Source organism: Anser anser (assembly GCF_964211835.1).
Source record: "Anser anser genome assembly, chromosome: 22".
In the NCBI taxonomy this organism is placed as follows: domain Eukaryota; kingdom Metazoa; phylum Chordata; class Aves; order Anseriformes; family Anatidae; genus Anser; species Anser anser.
Window position 1 is genome coordinate 5,590,753 of NC_139743.1, and position 23,980 is coordinate 5,614,732.

Genomic DNA, 23,980 nt, shown 5'->3' on the forward strand with positions numbered 1-23,980 from the left:
GCAGCTGGGGGTGTGCAGAGGAGGAAACGTGCACCTCGGGTTTTGGGGGGTGGTGGGGAAACCTTGTGCACCCCCAGAGAGAAAACACTGCAACCCTTTCTTCATACATTTATTTATTTATTTATTTATTGCTGGGTTTTGGTTGTGGTTTTGATTTTATGTTTTCGATTGTGTGTTTTTGACTGTTGTGCTCTTGATCGCTTATTCTTATTGATTTCTTATTGTTAATTTTCAGTGTTCGTTTCTGACTGCTTATATTCTCTTGCTGCTTTCTGACCACTTTTTTCTCACCGCTTTCTGACCGCTTACTTTTTATTCCCTCTTTCTGACCGCTTATTTATTCTTGCTGCTTTCAGACCCCTTATTTTTTCTCACTACTTTGACCCCTTATTTTTTCTCACTACTTTCTGATCCCTTATTTCTTCTCTCTGCTTTCTGCCCCCTTATTTTTTCTCACTGCTTTCTGCCCCCTTATTTTTTCCCTCTGCTTTCTGCCCCCTTATTTTCTCTCTCCACTTTCTGCCCCCTTATTTTCTCTCTCCGCTTTTTGACCCCTTATTTTCTCTCTCCACTTTCTGACCCCTTATTTTCTCTCTCCGCTTTTTGACCCCTTATTTTTTCTCTCCACTTTCTGACCCCTTATTTTCTCTCTCCACTTTCTGACCCCTTATTTTCTCTCTCCGCTTTTTGACCCCTTATTTTTTCTCTCCACTTTCTGACCCCTTATTTTCTCTCTCCGCTTTTTGACCCCTTATTTTTTCTCTCCACTTTCTGACCCCTTATTTTTTCTCTCCACTTTCTGCCCCCTTATTTTTTCTCTCCGCTTTTTGACCCCTTATTTTCTCTCTCCACTTTCTGCCCCCTTGTTTTTTCTCACTGCTTTCTGCCCCCTTATTTTTTCTCTCTGCTTTTTGACCCCTTATTTTTTCTCTCCACTTTCTGACCCCTTATTTTTTCTCTCCGCTTTTTGACCCCTTATTTTCTCTCTTCACTTTCTGATCCCTTATTTTCTCTCTCCACTTTCTGCCCCCTTATTTTCTCTCTCTGCTTTTTGACCCCTTATTTTTTCTCTCGACTTTCTGACCCCTTGTTTTCTCTCTCCACTTTCTGCCCCCTTATTTTCTCTCTCCGCTTTTTGACCCCTTATTTTCTCTCTCCACTTTCTGCCCCCTTATTTTCTCTCTCCACTTTCTGCCCCCTTATTTTCTCTCTCCGCTTTTTGACCCCTTATTTTTTCTCTCCACTTTCTGCCCCCTTATTTTTTCTCTCCACTTTCTGCCCCCTTACTTTTTCTCACTGCTTTCTGCCCCCTTATTTTTTCTCTCCGCTTTTTGACCCCTTATTTTCTCTCTCTGCTTTCTGACCCCTTATTTTTTCTCACTGCTTTCTGCCCCCTTATTTTTTCTCTCTGCTTTTTGACCCCTTATTATTTCTTGCCGCTTTTGACCCCCTTATTCTTTCTGGCCGCTTTTGACCTCCTATTTTCTTCCCACCTCTCTCCGCCCGCTCGCATACCTTACCCCCTATATATATATATATATATATAATTTTTTTTTTTTTACCGCTCCTTTTCCCGCCGGCACCCCCGGGGCTAGACGACCCCCCGGCTCCCCCCCGGGGCCCCGAGCATCCCCCGCGGGGGCAGCGCTCCGGGGGCGGGGATGCCGAGCCCCGCTGCCCGTTGCACATTCTCTCCGGGCGGCGGCGCGGCGCTCCGCTCCTCCCGGCTCCGCACGGCTCCGCACGGCCCCGGCGGCGCGAAGATGGCGACGGCGAGCAGCGGCGGGGCTCGCCGGGCCCGGGGGTTCCCCCGCCGCCTCCTGCCGCTGCTGCTGCTCTTAACGGCGGCGGGGAGCCGGGGGGCTCGGGGGGGGCCCTCGCCGCTGCTCCGCTCCCCGCCGCCCGCCGCCGAAGCCCCGCGGAGCCGCCGCGCAGCGCAGCAGCGCCCGCCGGAGCCCATCCAGGTGTACGGACAGGTGAGCCCTGCTGACCCCCGGGCCCCTTCCCCGAGACCCCCAACCCCACCCGGAGAGCCCCCCCCTAAAAAAAAAAAAAAATTAAAAAAAATTAAAAAAGATCAATTCAATGAACCGAGCGGCGGAGCGCCGCGTTACATCACCCCCTGCGCTCCCCCCGCTGCCGCTGTGGCCGTCCCTCTGTGCCCCCCCCCCCCCCGCAATGTGCATTTGCAAGGGGATCGCCTGGGGGCACAGCGCTCCCCCCCCCCCCCCCCCCAAGTCCACCCTCCCCACGCGTGATTTTTTCCCCGCACCCCGTGCTGCAGCCCCGGGGATCCCCCTGGGGCAGTGGGGACCCCCCCCATGGGGATCACGACCACCACCCCCCCCCGCAACCCAAATCCCCCCGTGGGAAGGGGCTGGGTCGTGCTCCCAGGTCACCGGCGAGGCATCCCCACGCAAAATCATCGCTGTGCATGGGATCTGCCCCGCTGAGAGCAGCCGGCAGCAAGATGCTGGGCGCTGTTGCCACCGATTTCCACATCTCGTCGCCTTGTTCTCAGCCACCTTGCCCTGCTGGCGCTGCTCGGGTCGCGGTGCATGCTCACGGGCTCCATCCCACCGAAACGAGCAGCAGGAGCTGCCGGTGGCCAAGGGCACGCGGCGGTGACACCGCCAGGTAGCCCCTTGGCTAGCGCACGGAGGGGACAGCGAGGCCGTGGGGTGGGTAGGATCACCTGAATGTGCCCGTGTCAAACATCCTACCATGCAAAAACCAGGTGGAAGGGGTGACCTTTGGTAGAAAACCTTGCTGCTTGGGATGCGCCGTGCCCTTCTCCGTAAGGATTTCGTGTTTCTGAGCCATTCCCCACGGCTTTTAGAAAAGACAGGGAGAGGAGCTGCTCCTCAGCAAAGCACAGGAATTGCTGTTTCGGAAAGCGCCCCTGCTCAGGCTCAGCTACTTGGCAAGTTTTGCAGCCGGGACCAGAATTCCTCACCCCCCCCCCCCCTTTTCCATCACTTGAGGGATGTGAAGGAATTACACCCAGGCTGCCTGCCGCGGGAGGCTTCGGGCTGAAATAGCCCATCCTCTTCTTCATGGTTTTTAATCTCCATACGTCAGACTAAATGTTGCCTCATTTGACCCTCCTGGCGCACACTGCCCGTGTCCCACCGCAGCCCCAAAAGGCTGCCCTGGGGGGGGCACAGACAAGGCACGCTGCAGGTGAGGCTCCCTGCCCTCAGCCACATCTGTTTGCCTCCTTAGCAAGCACTTCACCTCCTCCAGACCCTATAATTTCCCCTTCTTGCTACTTCTAGGATGGGCAAGAGGCAGCCACAGGGCAGGCCTGGCTCTAGAGGGGAACGAACAGTGCCTGTGCTGTTCCTAAATCCCTGCTCCCTGATTTTTAGGCCAGGAAAACCAATTCCTATCCCCCCTTGAAAACCCGCTTTGCCTTCTCTTGCCCCAGCATTTGGCTGCTTTCAGAAAAATTCCGCGACCCTATTTCAGAAAGAAAAGCGTTATATTTGCCTCTCATCTTCAGTAAGAGGCGTTTTCCCCCCCAGCCTCCCTGCACAGCTCAGGCACGAGCAGCCTCCCCAGCCTGGACACGTAGCAGCGAATCTGGGAGGCTGCGGTAAGCCCAGCGACACCCAGAACGGGACAACGAGGAAGCAGTGGGAGTTGCACATCAAAGTTTGCTTCTGTTGGGTCTTTTCTCATTGCCTTAAGCTTTCAGAAGGCATTTGCCTGGAGAATTGAGTCGCTCTCGCTAGCGGCATCACGTGCAGGTTGAATACCAAAATTTGCCCTTCTGCTGCTTTGAGGCAGGACATGAAAATGTTAAAGCTCAGGTACCAGTCGTTACTGAGTTTATTAGCCCAAAAAACCACTTTTGAGTGGTTTTGGATGCAGCCCCTCTCCGAGGCCTTGCAGTGCCTTAAATCACGGTCTACTTCAGAAAAGAAAGGAAGAAGGTGACTGCACATCCCAGCCTCCATCACAGCACAGAAGAAAAAAAGAAATAGCCCCATACAACGATGCTCCTGTCTCATCACGAGCACAACGTGACCCCCATCCCTCCCGTGTCTCTGGTGCTCCTCTAATGCCAGCGGAAAATTGTGCGGTCAGACAAGCAGCCTGTAACGGAGGGACATCAGCAAGGGGACAGCGCTTGGAGCGAGCCACCGACAGCACGGCAGGGGACCCTTATCTGGGATGGATCCTGCTCCCGTGCGCTTGGCAGGTCGCTCGGCCATATGCTGCACCTTGGCTCGTGCCCCAGAGCTCCCTGCTCTGCCCCGGTCCCGATGCAGCCCCGTGGGACTGCTCACAGCCTGGTGTGGAGGTGAAGGGCAGCGAGGCACGAGGCTGGTGCTGCCTGTCACCGCTGCAGGTGACGTGGCCAGGGGACCAGGGCGAGAGGGACGCACCGCAACAGCCAGAAACAAGGTGGGGAAGGCAGTCCAAAGCCCTCGCTGCTTCTCAGGAGCCAGACGCAGCTTGCTCAGCACCTTCAGTAACAGGCTTGGACGCCTCTTGCCCTAAACAGGAACAAAGACACGAGCACAATCCGTTGTGTGGATTTCCCACTCAGCTCCCCACGAGCGGTCTCCTCCTCACCCGGGCTGCACGCACGGCTACAGCAAAAGCGTTCTGCAACTTCGGCATCCCGAGGCCAGTCGCCCAAACCCCTGGGGCCTTCCAGGCTTCCCTCCAGCTTTTCTTACTCCAAAGCCACGAGGCCAAGCACCAGACTGCGGGGACCATCAGCTATGTTTTTGGCTACGCATCCCTGCTCAGACCTAAATGCAGGTCCTGGGCTGCAGGAGCGGATGCTTTCAGCACACATCCCCACCACCGCACATAAATCCCATCCCCTGCTGGGGGGAAAACCAGCCATGAACCTCAGAGCTTGAAAGGACTGTGTAGTGCAAGAGCAAGAGGCAAAAGAAGTTGCAGCACCAGCTGCCTACCTGTGTGCTGGCTCCAAACATGCCAGGGCCTCAGCAGCAGCAGATAATGAGAAGTGGTGGGGCAGGATGTTAACTAACCCCATCTGCTAGTCCTGGGAGGCAGAGGGGGGGATCAGGGCTAGGGACAGCATTTCCCCTGCAGCACCAGCACAAACACACCTCTAGCACTGAGCTGCAGAGCGCCCTTTCCTGTCTCAATGGGGTTTACCAGCCCTCCCTCACCAGAAAGCAAGCAACTAGCAAGAAACCTTTGCTGTTAGCCACGCTGGGACACGAGACATCTCACCTAACCACAGCTGCTCCACTTGTGCTGCTTGCTGCCACCACCAGGCCCCGCGCCTCTCCCCATGCTCCTGTGAGCTCCTGCCACCCCCTGCCCCTTCACGGGGCTGGGGACCCCATGGACGTCCTCAGCTGGTAGCACACATCTTCCTCTGTCACACAGGGCTTTTAGAAATTACCAAGAAAGTAACGTTTTTCCCTGGAGGGCAGCCTCCTCCCTGGCTGGAGGGACCTCTGGTGCCGGTGGGCAGAGCTGCATCGAGGTGTCTGGAGCCCCTGGGTGCCCCCCGTCCCGATAACACACAGCCGAAGTAGCCCCTGAGCACAGAGAGCGAGAGCTTCTCTTCTTCTGAGGCCATTAGCACATCCCTGAAAGCAAGCCCACCTAGCTCCCCTCCCCTAACAACTCCCAAAGTGCCAAAGAGCTTTTCTTCTTCCCAAGGACAGAGAAAAGTGCTTCGCGGGGTAAACGCCACCCAGCTATGTGAGCGGAGAAATCAATTACTGTACATCGGATTTGAACCATACTTAATTTTGACCTAGATTGCCAGCCCTGCAGAGACCTTCCCGGATCAGACGGGGACCTTCTGCTGGCGCCTGGGGCAGCACATCCCGGCACGGGTCCCCAGGCCCCCTGCCCCTTCCTTCCCAACACCCATTTTCCCCCCTCCATTTCCCCTTTGCCTTCCTTTTAGGCACAGCAGCAAAAGGAGAGCTCTGTTGGTGGTAGCAGAGAGAAAACAGCTCTGCAAGCAGATGATTTCGGTATTAGCAGAATTAACATGGGCCTGGCACTCTCTAAAATGAGTCACCCGTGTTTCATATCAATGATTTCAGGCCCTGGCATTTTCAGTCCAAGCCACAAGCAGCGCCACGGCAGGCACAGAAGGTATTTTAAAAATACCGTGGCAGGGATAGAAGCAGATGCTTGGGAGCTGAGCAGAAGGAACAGTAACGGAGCTTCAGGGGGAGCGCACGAGGAGCGCAGCGTGCCGCGGATGCAGCAGGCACACGGTGCGGGTGCTGCCTCGTGGCTCTCCGTGACAGCAGACCGTGGCACAAGCCTTGCTGGGGGCACGGGGAGGGACAGACAAGCACTAGCCCTCTGCAGCATCCAGCGAGCCATGGGACAGGAGGCACAGATCCCACACTTTAAACGCCCTGAGCTACCTGAACAGCAGCTTCGCTTCTGACCCCTTTTGCCAACCGCTTTCCGTGTCCCTGTTCAAACAGAAGCAAAACGTTTAAGCCAGTTCCTTTTCTGCAACCATCTCCCTTGAGCCTTTGACATTGCTCTCTGAGCACCATAAGTGAGCAGTGGCTCGTGGACCGTGGCCACAGCATGCTGGGGGCTGCACGAAGGCTTCAGCCAAACCAGTGAAGCACCCACACAATGTCTGGAGCAGCAGGAACGTGCAAAGCTTGTGTCCTCCCTCCTGCCAAGATCCCAGCCTCAAACCTTGAAAGTTTCGGCAGCAGCTCAAAACCGCAGAGGCCCGTGGCTCTCCAGCAGGCTCACTTATCAAGCCCTGGTAATAGCCTATTAATTATTCAGAAATTTTCTAGGAACCACATTTGTTTTTAAGCATCTCATTTTCGTTACATAACAAGGACGGGGAAAAAAACATAACCCTGGGAGTCCGTTTTTTTTTTTTTTCTCCTTGTACAGCCCCATTTTTCCAGCACCGAGGGCTCGCACCACGTCACTTCTTCATTAAAAGCACGTGCCGAGGTCAAGCCCAAACCCTGCAGCTAAAGCGCTAACTCAGGGCAGAATAAACCCATCGGCACACACTCAGCCCCTAAGCCCGCTTGCCACCCAGAACACCCAAATGCCTGTCACTGCACTCAGCTGTGAGGTGCTGCTAGGAGCCAGCGAGCACGCGGTATTTCTGCCCGCAGCTCATCGCAGCCGAGCGGGGCGATTTCTCCCCGGGAAAGCCAAGCCTCCCACGCAGCCCGGCCTCGCAGGGGCTCAGAAGCAGGGATTTGGTGTCCTCCGACGCCAGCCAAGCCTGAGAAGCTCCTGCCTAGCAGCTAACACGAGGTGCCCGTGCCGTGGTCACACACCCCACGACAGTGCCACCTCCCCGGCACAGACAACATCCGAGCTCAGGGTCAGGCTCTGCACTTCACACCTCGAGGAGGCTCCTACCTGCTCGGCCAGACATCAGCTTCAAGGGATGCCCTCTCACCCCACGCCAAGCTTCACGTGTCGGGGGATGCTGTTAACAGGAAGAAAACCGAAAGTGAGCAACGCTAGCAGCATTAACTGTGTTAACTCCAGATCCAAGCAGCCTCCGCTCTGCCTTGGCTCCTGTTCTCCCCTCCCGGACTTCATCTGGCACCTCACGTGTTAGGAGGACAAATTAGAATTGCATGCATATTTCATATACACTTAATCACTTGGCAGAGACCAAAACACATCCCCATTAAGAGGAATTTATGCTAAATGCTGCTTCCATTAGGCACCGGCCATAGCCTCCTATTAGGTTCGAGCAGCTCCTGGGGAAGGTTCCCCCAGCAGGGGAGCCAGGGACTGTGACACTGGGGTCTGCTGAGCGAGCGTCATCCCTGCAAGCAGGGACAGGTTGCTCAGGGCAGGGATAAGGGATTTTATGCTATTTCACAGGACACATCCTGGTCAACTGGGCACCAGGAGCCGTTAGCTTGGGGCACGAGGCGCTGCTGCCACCCGGAGAACAAGGACGGGGGGCCTGGTTGTCACTGCCCTGAGCGTCACATCCCCACAGCATTTAGGATCACCAGAATTTCAGTTCCCGGGGGACTTACAGCACAGGGCAGCCTCCTGGTGACTTCATGCCCCGGGGTAAAGCCCAGGTCAGCAGCTTGCAGCTGCCCAAACCTCAGCATCGCTTCCTCCTTCCTCCCAGGCAGCCAAACCTTACTCGGCCTCAGCTCAGCCTTTGTATAAGGGCTCAGCCCTAATTAGGCTGCCCCAGGTCCTGAGCAGTAACGAGGTTCGGCTGCTCTTCCTCGGGCAGCCCAGAGCCCTGTCCCAGCCCTGAGGCATGCCCACATGTCCCTGCTTTCCCTTCCCCAGTGACAGGTCCCCTTTTTGGCTCAGTCTTTTAGCTCATGGGGAAAAACCTTTAGGTGTTACTTGTGAGTTTAAAGCGAGGCACAGGTGGGAGCGCCCTGATCTGGATTTTTTTTTTTTTTTTTGTAACTGTCCTGGTGTCAGATTTCTGGCAGAAAAATATGCAAAGTGCTACCGAACACGCCGTGGAGGCGGTGACAAACCCTTCCTGGAGAAAATGTGCTTGGGGGAGGCCAGGCACCTCTTGGCACTGCCTTGCCTTCAGGGAGCAGACAACCCTGGGAGGGAACCTGCACCCCCAGCCCCCCCGTACCCCCCGGCCCCAAACTCTGACAGCAATAAACCTGCAGCCACCGACCTCATCCCGGGCACGACTGGGAACCTGAACAAAATAATTAGTGTAACTGGGATATAGCTAAAAAAAAATAAATGTGATGTTCTGCTTTTAATGGGGAAAAAGGGGAGACTGGGGCTGTGCTGAGCTGAGCTGGGCACCGGCCCTGGGGAGCTGCTCAGTGCCCCCCTGCATGACTTTAATTTGTTTCTTTATTACTATTTTCCCCCCTTGCACGAACCCATTATATAAGAGGGATTTGGAGACTTCTGTTCCACTCGCCTCCCCCCCTTGCAGACTAAAACCCTCGTTTTTCCCAAGCATTTATTTTCTGGTCACTGGGGCTGGGGGGGGGCGGGGTTGGGAGCTGCAGGGCATCAGCCCTAAGAAGGGCTTAGCCCCGTATTTTTGCAGCTTGCCTGCAGACACCGGGGTCGTGCAGAGCTCCTGCACCTTCAGCTCCTGCACCTTCAGCTCCTGCTGCAGCGGTGCTGCGATGGCATCCCCGGAGGGACCCTTCCCTGCCCCGGCACAACCTGGGCACGGGGTGTAAAGGGGCTGCGTCTGGTTGCATTTGTTTAGGGAAACGGCGTGTCCTGCTCGGTGCAGAGATCGCCACGGGAAGGTGGCTCCGGTTCCTTCTGGCCCTTCGCCTGGCCGGGCAGGGCTTGTACCGTTCCTCGGCTTTCATTTTTGTTCTTGTCGTCCCCCAAATCCTCTTTCAACGAGGAAAAATACAAGGAAAACGAACCCCTTCAGACACGTAGGTTTCACCAGCATGTTCATAACAGGTGCTCCTTTACCGCCTCCTCCCCGGGGAAGTCTTCTCGGTGCTTTAACCCTGTGGTAGCTTGCAGCGAGTGCTGAGCACCTTACCGGGGCTGGGGCATGCCCATGGGCTCGTTCCCCAGCCCCACCGAGGTCTGAGGAGCTGGGCATGAAGCCCCCAGGCTTGTTGCCTTCAGGGTTTTCAGCTCATGGTTTGAACAAGTTTCCCCAAGCCCCGGTTTGGAGGAGTTTCCCCAAACCCCGTGCGTTTCCACGGATGAGCCGGTGCCGGCGGCCGCCCCCGCAGCCCAGGCTGACGGCGGTGCCCTTCTCCTCCGCGCTGCAGGTCAGCCTCAACGACTCCCACAACCAGATGGTCGTTCACTGGGCAGGAGAGAAGAGCAACGTGATCGTGGCCTTGGCTAGAGACAGCCTGTCTTTGCTGGGTCCCAAAAACAGCGACGTAAGTACCGCAGTCGGCCCTTCCCACGGCGCCTCGGTACCGGGTGAGCATTCACAGCCTCCTGCTCCAGGCAGAGATGCAGGAGAGGCCCCCAGGTTTGCCCTGGGAGATAAGCATAGCGTGATAATGACCCCACACTATTTTGGGGTCAGTTCTGGCACAGCAGACCCCCCAGCAGCACACAGTGCCGTGCCCCGTGGTGATGCTTCCCAGCTCCAGCATGGGCTGGCTGCGGGTTCCTTCTTGCTTCACCTCTGCCTTGGCACCGTGTGGCCTGGGCCCACCATAACCCGGTGTGTTCCTCCAGGTCTACGTCTCCTACGACTACGGGAAGAGCTTTAAAAAGATTTCGGAGCGGTTCAGCTTCGGGGACGGGAACGGCAGCGCCGTGGCCATCGCCCAGTTCTACCACAGCCCGGCCGACAACCAGCGGGTGAGGAGGGACGAGCCCTTTGGGGTGGAAGGGACAAGGGCATCTTTCTCCCAGCTGAAGCTCTCATAAAGTGGGGTGGGACGTCCTTGCCCTGCAGCAGCTGAGCTGCCACTCGCCATCCCCACGGATATTCCCCTCTGCAAAGGAGAGGGTAACTGGGCCAAGGTCCTCCCCTCCAGAGTTCACCCACCCAAATGCTCCCCCAGGACCTGTCTCCCTCTCACTGGTAGCTCGTGCCCTGCTCTGATCTCCTGGAGACTGACCTCCTGCTTGTCTCCTTCCTTCCTGCTCCCTCTGTCCCCAGTATATCTTTGTGGATGCTTTCGTCCCATACCTCTGGCTCACCACCGACTTCTGCAAGAGCATCCAGGGCTTCTCGATCCCCTTCAGGGCAGCAGACCTCCTCCTGCACAGCAGGAACCCTAACCTCGTCTTGGGCTTCGACAGGTCCCATCCCAACAAGCAGGTGAGAGCTTCTACCCTGGCTTCACCCTGACCCCTTGGCCCCCATCCCCCTTACTGCTGCAGTCCTATCTCACATCAGAGCCCGGGCAGCTCAGCCAGGAACGGCCTCTGCAGCATTAAATGTGGGCATGTGGTTTGGCTTTGGGTCTTGCATAACAAATTGCTTCTCGAAAACAACCCCCTTTTCTTTTTTTTTTTTTCCCCTGGAGGCACAGGGTACAGTTTGTAAATAATTACATCACCTTCAGATACACACATGCACGGCATGTGCGAAATTTTGAGGCTGAGCAAGCATCCCCTAAAGCATGAACAGGGACTGATGAGCAGGATGCGTGCACGGTCCTGTGAGCACCCTGATGCCTTCCCGATGGGATGGAGCTGGATGCGAGCAGAACCTGTCCCGGGCAGGCTGCTGGGGCTGGCCAAACGTGGGTGCAAGCAAAAAAGATGCAAAAATCACAGCTTGGGAGCCACCACAGTGCTTAGAAAATAATTAAAAAAAAATCAGGCAGCTTTCAGGGACACGGGTCCTGTGGAGGCTGGGAGCTGCAGAGGGGCCGATGTGCCTGCGGGCGGGCGTGTTTATCGCTGCTGCTGCTCTTGCTGGCGCAATGCGAGATGCTATCTCTGCTCGTGAACTTTGCCTTCCTTGCAGCCGCAGATGGGCAGTGGCAGCGCACTGCTGTGCTCGGTGCTGCAACCGGCCCCGAGAGGGAGGCGGCTCCGCCCGGATATTTACCCTTGCGCTCCACGGGCACATCAGAAAAAAGTTATTTTTAATTCTGAGTTACTGTAAAACCGAGTAGCTTGGCAGGCAGTGGGAAATCCTCCTGGTGGGAGGGGTTCCCTCTCGTGGGTTGCGCTCTCTGGAAACGCTGCAGGGTCCGGGTCCCCCTGCCATCTCTCACCTTTGTCATTGCAGCTCTGGAAATCGGATGATTTTGGCCAGACCTGGATCATGATTCAGGAACACGTCAAGTCGTTTTCTTGGTACGTGTCGTGGCTTTGTGTTCCACCTGGCTCTCGCCCTCTCCCCCCTTTTTTTAGGTGTGCCAAGGTGCTCCCAGTCCCATCCAGGCACCCAGTGGCAGCCCAGGGGCTGAGCTGGTGGCAGAGCTGCTGGGCACCAGCTTTCTTCTTCCCTGGCCACCAGAGCTTCCTCCAGCCGGGCAGCTTCATTGGCGTTCCAGGACAGCACCGAACCTTCCCGATCCTTATCCCTATCTCCATAGTTTCACCACACACCTCGCAGCATGCAAACTTGCCGTTTAATCTAGATTTCCATCTCCTCTCCTCGGGGTCACATCAAAAGGGACAGCGCTTGACAAACAGGGCTTGCGAGGTCTCCGAACCCATCATTCCGGGCCTAGAGCTAACAAGGAAAATAGGAAACACAGAGCGCCCCGGTAACTTCAGGAGGCAAACACACCTGGGCAAACATTGCCGTTGCATTCCCCGAGCCGTGCCCGGTCCCTCTTCCTTTCACGGAGCTCCCGTGGGCACTGCACAGCCTCCTCCTCCCTAGAGCTCCCTGGGCTCTGCACCTTGGGTGCAGCCAGGGGTGCTCCAGCTCCTGCCTCACTTTGCATGCTGAACACATCTGTGTAAAGGGCTGTGGCTCCTCGGTGCCTTTGCATTGCTCTGTGAGCTCAGGAATGATAAAACCTCACTTTTTGTTTTTAATTCCAGGGGCGTCGAGCCCTACGATAAGCCAAACACGGTGTACATCGAGCGGCACGAGCCTTCCGGGGCTTCCACTGTCATTCGCAGCACGGATTTCTTCCAAACCCGAGAAAACGAAGAGGTGATCCTGGAAGACGCCGAAGACTTCCAGCTCAGGGACAAATACCTGTTTGCCACCAAGTCTGTGGTACGTACCGTGCGAGCACCGCGCTCGTAACGTACCGCTGTGGCCACAGCGGGCAGGGGCTGGGAGCCTGAACAAAACAACTAGCACATGGTTATGTCTAAAGCATGGTGAGAGCATTTGCTAGGGGTGCTGCTCCTTGCTGCTGCATCCGTAGCCTCTGGACCATCAGTAGCCTCCGGACCAGCTTGCCACCGAGGCTCCCCATGGGCAATCGGCCACTGCCTTCACTGCATGCCCTCACGCTGCCGTGGATAAGGTAGTGCCGAGCCTCTTTGCTGTCTCCTACTCTCTTTTTCATCAAGCTGGGCAGAAGTAGGTCAGGCTGCCAAGTGCCGGGCCCTGGGAGTACGCACGGGATGCCTGCAGAGGCAGGAGGAGGGGGGACGTGGCTCGGTGGCTGGAGGTCACGTGTCAGCCAGGATTATGCTCAAGCGTGAGCTAGGTCCAAGCAGCGTAACGTGCTGCAGCACGGCAAGAGAGCCGGGCTGTCACTTTGCTTTCCTAAGGGAAGGGGGTGGCGTTGGATGGCGGTGGTCCTTTCGTCCCCCGGCAGCTCAGTCCCCCTCTGATTTTGAAGCTGTCAGCCAGTTTCAAACAAACCCAAAGGAAAGGCTGAAAGCATCATGCACCTTATCAGTGCTTTCATTGTTGGCAAATCCTTTACAAAGGAGATTCAACACTTGTTCTTTCTAGAATTTAAGGAGCACCGTCCTTTTTACAAGATGCAGGCACTGCTTCCCCCTCCTGCTGCTGCCATCGAGGCTGTTCCAGCAAGCGCTTTGTTTGCCCTTTGGGGGTGGCTCCTTGCACAGCCACACCGTGGTTCCTCAGCAGCGAGCAGCAAACACATCACCTCGCAGGCGACGGCTCAGAGGAGGGCTTTCAGTTTCTCAGAAATCTCTCCGACACCTCCTAGGGCCCGGCGCCTTGGCGCTGCGCCCGCCCTGCAGCCTGCAGATTTTATCTGGGCGCTGCTGGTGTCAGGGGAAGCGTGGGGATGTGGAGGAGCCAGCCCATCCTGCACAGCCCTCGGGTTTGTGGGCAGCTCCCTGACAGCTGGAGCTGGGTTGAGCCTTGAGTTTTTACAGCACGACCTCAATTTGGGGTTTCTTCAGGGTTGTTTCTGCTCCTGGAGAGCTCCCAGGGTGCAGGGGTCACCGCCATGCTTTCTCCTGCTCCTGTACTGGCACCAAATCGCATTAAAATTACCTGTACACGAGGACCAGTAGGACCCACTCTGGTGGAATCAGCCTGGCTGGAACCCCCCAGTTTGGCAATGGGGGTCCCATGATCGGGATCTGGTCCCTGCACCAAACCTTGCCGCGGCGCAGGGGAGGAGAGCGGCCGCGTCTCGGGCGCGGAGGCGCGGGGACCTCCTGACTCGTGCTCCTCGCCGTGGGAGCCGCGGTTGCTTAGCGATGCAGAGCCTGGGAAAAATCAGGCCGCTTATTTTTGGAGCCTAAATCTGGGTTTGGGTTCTTACCGTTGGCATCCCACGTGAAATGTGTTGCCCCCAGCTTTTGCTTTTTCAGCTCAGCGCTGGCGCCTTTTACTTGGTGCAAATCATTAAAAATAGGAAGGCGAGGACAGGCTGTTCTGCTTAAATCCAGCCCCCTTCCCTCCACCTGACCTGGCAGAAGGGGCAGCAGGAGGGATGCTCGTGTTCATCGCTGCTGTAGGGATGCTGTCACCATCCCTGCGGTGTGGGTTTGGGTTCAGGGAGGCGGGCAGTGGGTGCCAGCTCGCTTCCCAGCCACATCGTCTGTGGATGTTCCCCATTCAGCCGATTTCAGGGTGATTTCAGGGATGAAATCTGCTCCTAATGTTTCCTTCTGCTCCGCCGCAGCGTTTGCTGGGCAGCTCGCAGCCGCCGTCGGTCCAGCTCTGGGTTTCCTTCAACCGCAAGCCGATGCGGGTGGCCCAGTTCGTTACCAAGCACCCAATTAAGGTAAGCGGAGCTGTCCGAGATGACCTCCCAGCTGCATGGCAGAGGGAAGAGTGACCGTTAGCTGAGTGGAAACGCTAAATCGCCCTACGTGTAAGCCCTGCTCGTAAGCCTCCCATTCGCATCCCGCAGGAATATTACATCGCCGATGCATCGGAGGACCAGGTGTTCGTGTGCGTCAGCCACGACAACAACCGCACCAACCTCTACATCTCGGAGGCAGAGGGCCTGAAGTTCTCCCTGTCCCTAGAAAACGTGCTGTACTACAGCCCGGGAGGAGCTGGCAGCGACACCTTGGTCAGGTAGCGTGGTGTCCGTCCGAAATCCCAGTAGTTGTCGGCTGCTTTTGGTCCCCAAAAGCTCGCGAGGCGATGCCCCCGAGCTCCCCGTTGCCTCTCCTCGCAGGTATTTTGCCAACGAGCCCTTTGCGGACTTCCACCGCGTCGAGGGTGTGCGGGGCGTCTACATCGCCACGCTGATCAACGGCTCCTTCAGCGAGGAGAACATGCGCTCCGTCATCACCTTCGACAAGGGGGGCACCTGGGAGCCGCTGCAGCCCCCGGCGCAGACGCGCTACGGGGAGAAGACAAACTGCGAGGTAGCTCCGGGCGGAGGGGGGTCGCAGGACTCGGTGGGACGAGGGATGGATGCCCACCGATGCGCTTTGCTTTTCCAGCTCTCCCAGGGCTGCTCCCTCCACCTGGCCCAGCGCCTGAGCCAGCTGCTGAATTTCCAGCTGCGCAGGATGCCCATCCTCTCCAAAGAGTCGGCGCCGGGACTGATCATCGCCACTGGTACAGCTTCTCCTCCCCGGGGCTGCACGGGGAGGGCTTGGGGGCTCCTTGCTGTCAGGACACCGAGAACTCGGTGGCATTTCGCTCCCAGATGCACCAGCAGGAGGGATTTTACACAATGGCAGTTACATTGTGCATTTTGCTGCCCTGTTCTTCCAGTAATTACAGCACGTCCGTGTCGCTGCAGCACGGCGACATTAGAAACCTTGCCCACTTCTCTCTGTTCCTCCTTCCTGACGCAGTCCAAGTGAAGGGGGGCCTGAACGCGCAGAAATCGCGGTTTGTTTCACTTTTTTCCCGTAGAAAACAAGTTACAGAACATTAGCAGAACTACAAGCACATTTTGTTTGATTGTGTTTATAGCCATATGCTTTTCCCCAGCTGCTTTTAAAACTTGTAATAGTCCTTAAAATATTTGGTTTTAAAGCATTGGCTTCTATTGGGAGAAATCAGCTCCTCCATCACTGCCACTTGGCTTACCGACAAGAAGAGTTTTGAGGTGGCTGGCTTCATTTTAAGCAGTGGCTTTGTGTACCTGGAGAGGAATGATTTTTCTCATTCTCCTAGGCTCCGTCGGCAGGAACATGGCAAGGAAAACCAACGTCTACATCTCCAGCAGTGCTGGGGCGAGGTGGAGGGAGGTAAGGGCGCTTGCTCGCCAGCTCAGCCGCAGCGGCGGTGCAGCAGGCGGGACGTTGATAAGAGCCGTGCAGCCCCCAGGCACTAAAGGTGACCTCCATGCAGGCATCAAAGAGCTGTAGCTGGAAGATGCTGAATGCTACTTGAGATCAAAGCAAAAAGGCTTCTTTTTTTTTTTTGTAGGATGTACATTTTGTAGGATGTAGATGTAGGAACAGGCACGGTGGAGGGGAGCCTTGTGGCGAAGGCAGCGCTTCACGTGCAGCAGAGCTCTCCCCTCTCTTTGTATTTATTCAGCTCGCAGGACGTGTCCTTGGCCCGGGTCATCTGGCCCCTTTTAGATGAGTCTGACAGCCAGGGCTTTTGTAAAGGGGCTGGAGAGGCTCCAGCATCTTCCAGAAACACGGGACGTTGCCCTCAGTTTACAGGGAGCTCGATGCTGTTTACTAAGTGGGTGTTCTGGTCTGCGGCACTATTTGTGGTCTGCCCGCGCGCTCTGCTGCGAGTGTAATATGGTATTTCAACATCTGCAAGCTATTTAGTCCTGTGAATTAAACGGCCTCCTTTTCCTCCCCGTAAGTGCCGCGCGGTCTGGGTTAGTGTCTGGGCACACCACGGCTCTGGCTGCTGCCACAGCACCCCTGGGGCTGGCAGCTCCGAAATCCGGCTGGGGACCCATGCGGGAACCCAAAGTTTCCCCTGGCAAGATCGTTGCAGTTCTGGACAGGGAGAGTATGCAGAAAGCTGAGACTTTTGAGTGCCGTGCTCCCCCCTGGCTCGCAGGGCAATGAAAGCACGCTGAGGACAAGCAGAGCTGCGGCGCACAGCGCCGAGCCGCTGCCCTACCCAGCCCCTTTGTGTCCCGTGCAGAGGTGCGGAACGACCCCGTGCCGTTGTTTGCCAGCTGGAAGCAGCAACACAGCCTTTGCTTCCTGGTTTTGGAAGCTGCTGGAAGGCTTTTGGCTCTGCAGATCGCTGGTTTGGTCTGAAAAAGCAGTAAAAAGGAGCCAATGCGCTCGGTGCCCTTCACGAGACCATCCCCGAGCGCGTTGGTGCATACTGCGAGCAGAGTCAGGCACGTCCGTGCTTTCTGTTTCGAAGCCGAGCTCCCCGGGGAGGAAAGCAGAGTGGTTTTGTGCTGGGGCTCACTGCGCAGAGCAGGGGGGGAGCAGGAAGCACAACAAGTTTCTTCCTGGGGGCGGATGCGCAGACCATCTCCGGGGCTTGTTTTTGCTCACCACAGCCCTATTTCTCCTTTAGCTCTCAGGAAAGCTCACAGCCCAAGAAGCAGCACTTCTCGGCTGCTGTAGAAGCACTTCTCGGCTGCTGTAGGAGGGCAGCGAGGCCCTGCTGGGCTCTCGGGCATGGCACAGAGGTGGGGAGCAGGAGGGCGAGCAGTTCGGTGCAGGAGAGCCCATGGCACGGCACACAGCTGTGTATTTAGGGAAACGAGGCTGGCTGCCCCTGACAGCAGGGGTCGGCCCATAATCAGCTGAATTTCTGGTGCCTCCAGACACTTGGTGACCTGAGGGGTTTGTGTGGGTCAGACAGCAGTCCTGACAACGCGTGCTGCCCAGCAAAACTTTCCTCTTGATCCCACGTGGCTCTGCTGCGGGCGATCTCAGCGTTAAGCCAGGGGCATCCTAACGTGCACGAACTCAGGGTCTTGATGCTGGGATGTGCAAAATGCCCTAGCACCCCTCAATCCCCATGGCCTGATGTTCTCCCTTCACCCTCATTTCTCTTCCAGGCACTGTCGGGGCCCCATTATTACACCTGGGGCGACCACGGGGGCATTCTTGTGGCCATCGCGCAAGGCACGGAGACCGACCAGCTCAAGTAAGGGAGGCACAGCAGAGGCTGGTCTCGGGCTGGGGCCAGAGGTTGCCCTGGTGTGGGCAGGGCTTGCCCACTGCGGACATCCCGGTCCTTTTTTTCTGCAGGTACAGCACCAACGAAGGGGAAACCTGGAAAACGTTCACCTTCTCGGAGAAGCCGGTGTTTGTGTACGGGCTGCTGACGGAGCCCGGGGAGAAGAGCACCATATTCACCATCTTCGGCTCGTACAAAGAGAACGGCCACAGCTGGCTGATCCTGCAGATCAACACCACCGACGTGCTGGGTAAGGGGACACCACCAGGACCATGTCAGGCACACAAGAGCCATCCTGTCCCAGGTTGCTCAATTTAATAAAGCTCTTGCCAAACCCCGGCTGGTCCCCACGCAGCGCATCCACCCCAAAAATGCCCCTGTCCATGTGGACACGGCTGCTGGAGACGCTCGCACCCAAACCCCCTCCCTCATCTCCGAGGGATTTGTTCAGCAGGAACAGAGAAGAACAAACCTTCTGAAGGCTTGTGCCTATGAATGTTTTATAACCCGTTTCAGCTTTGATTGCGAGGCAGCGTTTTTAATCAAAGAGCAGTTTAAGCTTGGCAGAGGAATTTGCTCGACTAAAATTTGCAGCGGATTCCCTTGACGTTTTGTTAGAAGCGGATCTGTCTGGCAACCAGAACAGCTCCATGAGGCATCACAACCTCACCACCACGGAGCCGGGGACCGGGCGAGAGGCTGGGGTTGGCGCATCCTCCCCGGGGACCCGGCACTCTCCTGTTCCCAATCCTTCGTTCTGGGTTGCCTGCACAATTTTTTAAGCCAACCTTGTCCCTTCTCGTAGGGGTCCCTTGCACAGAGAACGACTACAAGCTGTGGTCGCCCTCCGACGAGAGAGGCAATGAATGCTTACTGGGGCATAAAACCGTTTTCAAAAGGAGGACTCCTCATGCGACGTGCTTCAATGGGGAGGATTTTGACAGGCCTGTCATGGTCTCCAACTGCTCTTGTACGAGGGAAGACTTTGAATGGTAAATACCAATTAATTTCTTTTAGTCTGGGTTGTAAGTCTGAGATAAATATCTGTGACCAATCGCTCAAAGTGGACAAACATCCAATTTACTTAGCTCTTTGTATCGCTGCTTGATTTTATAGCAAAGAGGAAACTAAATAGACTGAAAACATCCTTTCATTAATAATGGGGCACGAGACTTAATTAATGTCCCTCGAGCCTTTGGGGAGCCTCTGAAAGGTTCTTTAGAAGAGGAAAGTATTGTTAATCCATCACCTTCTTTCAAATGACGGCAGACAATTTGCCATCACGCACAGAGATGCTCTGCTAAACAGCCCGGTGACCCCGAGCAGGAGCAGCTGGCCCTGCTGTATCATTTTATCTGCAGTGTGCATGGCACTGCAACCGCACAGCTGTCGGGATTAGGAAACGGGCTCTGGCAATTGGATGCAAACGTTTGGGGTTAGGAAGCGAACAGCTTTTTGCAGGCTGGGCTTTTAGCAGAGCTCGAAGCTGCTCAAATGCCTGGTACCTTGCGCTGAGGAGCCCTGCTTGCCCAGTGCTGAAATGGGACCAGAGGTGAAGCTGGCTTGTCACGGGCAAAAAAAGTAGGGCTGGTGGGATCTGCTCCCTCCCTCGGAACCACGGCAAAATCAGAGCAATATAACCTCCTCCACGGCATTTTCCAAACACACCTCAACTCCCATTTTACAGATGGGGAAAGCTGAGATGCAGACATCAGGCAGCGGGCACAGAGCGGGGGCTCGGAGCCCGGAGTGCTCTGGCTCCGCTCTGCCTCACTGCCTGTCCCAGCCCAGGCTGCTCAGCCCCGGGGAGGCTTATTTGTGAGGTGTTTGTGAAATGTCCCACTGAAAAAAGCTGTCTTGGCTGTACGGTGTTAGTATACAGCTAAATATTGATAATACACGAGAGAGAGCTTAAAACTTCTTTGCGAAAATAGAGGGAAGAAAGCACAGCGCAGTGACACTGGTTTCCTTCCCTCCCTTCCCTCCTCACCTCATTTGTCTCCTTGCAGTGATTTTGGCTTTAAGCTGAGTGAGGATTTATCATCAGAAGTCTGCGTCCCCGACCCTGAATTTGCCGGGAAGCCGTACGACCCACCGGTACCTTGCCCCGTTGGCTCAACTTACAAGAGGACTCGAGGGTACGTGTTGTGCTCGGGAGGGGAACCCGATCCTCTCCACACTGGCATTTATGCTGCTGGTGCTAAAACTGTTAAAGCACACACACGAACACCCCCGTAAGCAGCACTAAATGGATCGCACGCTCAGCCATACATCACAACATCTGATTTGGAGCTTAGGACCACGGGTTTATTCTGGCTGCACGTGGTGGCGTTACCAATTTTCTTGAGATAAGCTGCCTGGCTCTGTGTGTTGCAGCTACCGCAAGATCTCCGGGGACACGTGTACAGGTGGAGACATCGAGTCCCGGCTCGAAGGGGAGCTTGTACCGTGCCCGCTGGCTGGTGAGTACGAGCAGGACAGCCTCATTCAGACACCTTCGGCTGGTGCCTGAGGTGTAAATTAGCGATGGCTACTAGGGACCAGGGCAGAGGCTGCCCTTTCAGCCTCACATACCCCGTAAGACATCACCTCCATCCCTACGCTCTCTCCTCTCACACATACGATGCACTGACACGCTCTCGTGCCTGCGTGCTGCCAGCTATTTGCATTCTGCTCCTCGCAGCTTTAATTTAATCTGCCATCACGCAGCAGCTCGAGAGCGAGCTGGGATGGATTTGCGCGAGGCTGGCACCGCGCTGCAGGCAGGGCGCACCCGGGGCCCTCACCGCGTGTAGCTTTCCTCCTCGCCCAGCACCGATGTGATTTCCACCCCTCCTAGCCCTCTGCAGCTATTTGGAGAGCTGCTCTGGGCATGCTGTGACGGGCCCTGGCGATCGGAAAATAAATCCACGGTCCTTTCCTGGCCGGGCTTTGCAATGCCGTGTTCCCAGAGCGTTTGTTGATCGTCTTCGGATCCGTGTTGGCTCGCGCCATGGTAACCCTCGGGTGTACGGTATCCGTTTCCTATCTCCATATAATCTCATTAGGGGTGCAGAGCCAGAGCTACTCCCTGCCATCAGCCTCCCTCGTTAATAGCATTATTGGGCTTTGCTTGTACCGTGCTAACGCCCGGGAGACTTTTTCCCGGGCCAGGTTCCTGTTGCGCACCATCCTGTGCACATCAGGAACACAACCCATGCTGGGACAGCTTCTGCTGAGAAGGTGTCCCCCGGGACAGCGCTCTCACTTTTTTATGAGAATTTGGAGGAGCAGAGAGCAGCATTTTGTTCCTAATTGGCAGCACGCTAGCGGAGGAAGGAAGCGGTCACGGTGCTTTTTGCCATCCTTGCCTCCTCCTTCGGCCCTCTGGATAAACAATGGCTGGAGGGTTTTCCTGGGGCACAAGTGAATAAAGGGAGCGAGTAAGGCTATTAGTGTATCCTAATTAGCCTAATCCCACTGAGACAAGGGCCTTTGCCTTTGTTATGCCATGGTGCCTTAGCACGAGAGCAGGGGGGGAAGACAAAATGCCCTTGCACCACTTGAGCATCCCCAAAGGGCCTGAGGTGCCCAGGTGATGAGCGCCCTGTCCCCGCAGAGGAGAACGAGTTCATCCTGTACGCCACCCGCTACTCCATCCACCGCTACGACCTCTCCTCGGGCGTCAGCGAGGAGCTGCCACTAGCCGGGCTGCGTGGGGCGGTCGCCCTCGATTTTGACTACGAGCACAACTGCTTGTACTGGGCCGACGTCACCCTTGACATCATCCAGGTGAGCGGGGGGCTCCTGCCACCGGGGCAGGACTGAGCTGAGAGGCCGATTTCAGGCGTTTCTCATCACTCAGCTCTGTGCGGCTTGTCTGGCACGCCTGCCTCTGCTAATCTCGAGGCTGGGAATGTTCCTGCTTTCTTACTTGTGTTCATTTTTTAATTTTTTTTATTTTCCCAGCGTCTTTGTCTCAATGGCAGCTCTGGGCAAGAAATAATCGTAAGCACTGGGCTGGAAACAGTAGAAGCCTTGGCCTTTGAACCTCTCAGTCGGTTGCTGTACTGGGTCAATGCTGGGATTCCCAAAATCGAGGTATGGCCACACCACCCGTGCTGCAAAGAGGGGACTGCAGAAGGGCACCTTTGGGGCAGCTGGGCCCTGAGATGCTGCTAGAGAGCCATGACTGAGCCCCAGCCCTCACCTGCAGCACGGTGTGATGCTGCTTTGGGTCTACAGAACCATCTAGGTTGGAAAAGACCTTCAAGATTATCAAGTCCAACCATCAACCTGACCTACCAAGTCCCACCACTAAACTGTGTCCCTTAGTGCCATGTCCACGCATCTCCTAACTAGCTCCAGGGAAGGGGCCTCCACCACTGCCCTGGGCAGCCCCTTGTCCACCCTCTCTGTGAAGAAATTCGTCCTAATATCTGACCCAAAGCTCCCCTGGTGCAACCTTTTCCTTGCATCCTACACTTGTCGCCTGAGAACGTGACAATATTAAGCCCTGAGGTCAGTTTGTGAGGCCAGAGTGAGGGGGAAAAAGCAACACCCACACCCAGCCAGGTGGGTTGCAAATAGAGCTCCTTCGGTGACACCAAACTGCCGATAAATTCACCACCCCTACCATCTGTTGTCGTCCACCTTACAGTACCTGCTCCTTGTGCCCATGGCAGCTATTCTATTAGGATGCACTAATTAAATCCCCCAGGTTTCACGAAGCTTTAGGGGGTGCAGCAGCCCACACTAAGCACAGCCTTTCTCTTCCATCGCGACTCCAGGTTGCCAATCCGGACGGAGACCTGCGTCTCACCGTCCTCAATTCCTCCATACTTGAGCGACCCAGAGCCCTCGCCCTGGTTCCCCGAGAAGGGTAAGAAAGAAACCACCCGTGGCAGCCTGGTCCCTTGGTATTCCTAGGTGGCACCACGCAGACCAAGCCCTCTCCTTCACCACCACATTCATGCAGAACCCATGCTGCAGGCAAGGCTTGGGGGAGATGGGGAGGCACCGACAGACCCCGGCTGCACTCCTGTGGCTGGTTAGAGCACGAGCACCACCCTGACAGCCACATCAGCACCTTGCAGTGCTCCCAGCTCTTACACACAGCAGCTCACAGCTAGGTAACCTCCAGCTGCACTCATGCCCCAGAAACTGCAGCTAAATAATCCTGCCTTCTGCTCGCAGATCTGCCGCTCGCGCTCATTTGACTTGCAAAGAGCTCCTTTCCCAAAGGCACATCTTGCAAGAGACGGGGAATGTAAAGCATTCAAACACCGCTTGATAACCTGTTCCCTCGTGACATGCTGGTTTGTTGTTATTTCGGGTACGCTCTCTGCTTGTTGCAGGCTGATGTTCTGGACCGACTGGGGAGACTCCAGACCCGGCATTTACAGAAGCGACATGGACGGGTCCTCGGCCGGCTGCATCGTCTCGGAGGGCGTGCGGTGGCCCAACGGCATCTCAGTGGACGACCGCTGGATCTACTGGACCGAAGCCTACATGGACAGGATCGAGAGGGTGGATTTCAACGGGCTGCAGAGATCCGTGATCCTGGACAGCCTCCCGCACCCCTACGCTATTGCTGTATTTAAGGTATTGCTGCAGCCTCTCATTTTATACACATTCCCATTGCACACACTCTGCGGCTGCTGCTTGCATAGGGCAGGTGGATGAGGAGCCTTTAGCACATTGGGCTTGGTGGGAAGGAGCTAGCATGGTGCTAGCTCTGTTTCTGCTCCGGGTGTGTTCCCACAGCCCCCTGAAGCTAGCCCCTTCTGCTTCCACTCACGCTCAAATCCCAGTTCAGGTCCTTCCTCATCTTCCTCCCCACGGGCTGGGGAGGGTTTGCACTCTGCTGCCCCATGACTGCAGGGTGCCTGGGTGCTGTAGTGCAAGGGGGCACCGACAGCTTGGCCTCTGTTTCAGAATGATATCTACTGGAACGACTGGTCGCAGCTGAGCATCTTCCGAGCATCCAAAACCAGCGGCTCCAGGATGGAGACTTTGGTCGGCCGGTTAAATGGGATCATGGACATGAAAATATTTTACAAAGGAAAAACAACAGGTAATGGACTGGCTTCTTTTTTAGATGGGTGTACGATCTCCAGAGGGCTTTTCCCAGCCTGA

At 56.0% G+C, this 23,980-nt stretch overlaps 1 protein-coding gene and 1 long non-coding RNA gene across 3 annotated transcripts in view; one reads left to right on the top strand and one right to left on the bottom strand.

Moving 5' to 3' along the window:
• The first annotated feature begins 1,704 nt into the window (after positions 1–1,704).
• SORL1 (sortilin related receptor 1) overlaps positions 1,705–23,980 on the top strand; it is a 42,599-nt gene continuing 20,323 nt past the window's right edge. Inside the window, exons 1-21 of one of the 2 annotated variants that reach the window (XM_083808652.1) lie at positions 1,705–1,976; positions 9,729–9,845; positions 10,153–10,278; positions 10,583–10,744; positions 11,666–11,733; positions 12,433–12,613; positions 14,460–14,561; positions 14,691–14,860; positions 14,964–15,156; positions 15,235–15,352; positions 15,920–15,993; positions 17,742–17,830; positions 17,935–18,113; positions 18,669–18,855; positions 19,873–20,001; positions 20,240–20,325; positions 21,462–21,634; positions 21,812–21,943; positions 22,633–22,724; positions 23,200–23,446; positions 23,780–23,918. In XM_083808652.1, the coding sequence (XP_083664778.1) occupies positions 1,764–1,976; positions 9,729–9,845; positions 10,153–10,278; positions 10,583–10,744; positions 11,666–11,733; positions 12,433–12,613; positions 14,460–14,561; positions 14,691–14,860; positions 14,964–15,156; positions 15,235–15,352; positions 15,920–15,993; positions 17,742–17,830; positions 17,935–18,113; positions 18,669–18,855; positions 19,873–20,001; positions 20,240–20,325; positions 21,462–21,634; positions 21,812–21,943; positions 22,633–22,724; positions 23,200–23,446; positions 23,780–23,918 (2,977 nt within the window). In that variant the 5' untranslated portion in view covers positions 1,705–1,763. The remainder of the gene's footprint in view (positions 1,977–9,728; positions 9,846–10,152; positions 10,279–10,582; positions 10,745–11,665; positions 11,734–12,432; positions 12,614–14,459; positions 14,562–14,690; positions 14,861–14,963; positions 15,157–15,234; positions 15,353–15,919; positions 15,994–17,741; positions 17,831–17,934; positions 18,114–18,668; positions 18,856–19,872; positions 20,002–20,239; positions 20,326–21,461; positions 21,635–21,811; positions 21,944–22,632; positions 22,725–23,199; positions 23,447–23,779; positions 23,919–23,980) is intronic. The other variant, XM_083808651.1, reaches the window with a different exon arrangement.
• LOC310885396 lies at positions 2,235–9,722 on the bottom strand. The gene is made up of 3 exons (XR_014574770.1): positions 8,013–9,722; positions 7,375–7,444; positions 2,235–4,505 (listed from the first exon to the last, which is right to left on the bottom strand). It is a non-coding gene; the product is annotated as an uncharacterized lncRNA (long non-coding RNA).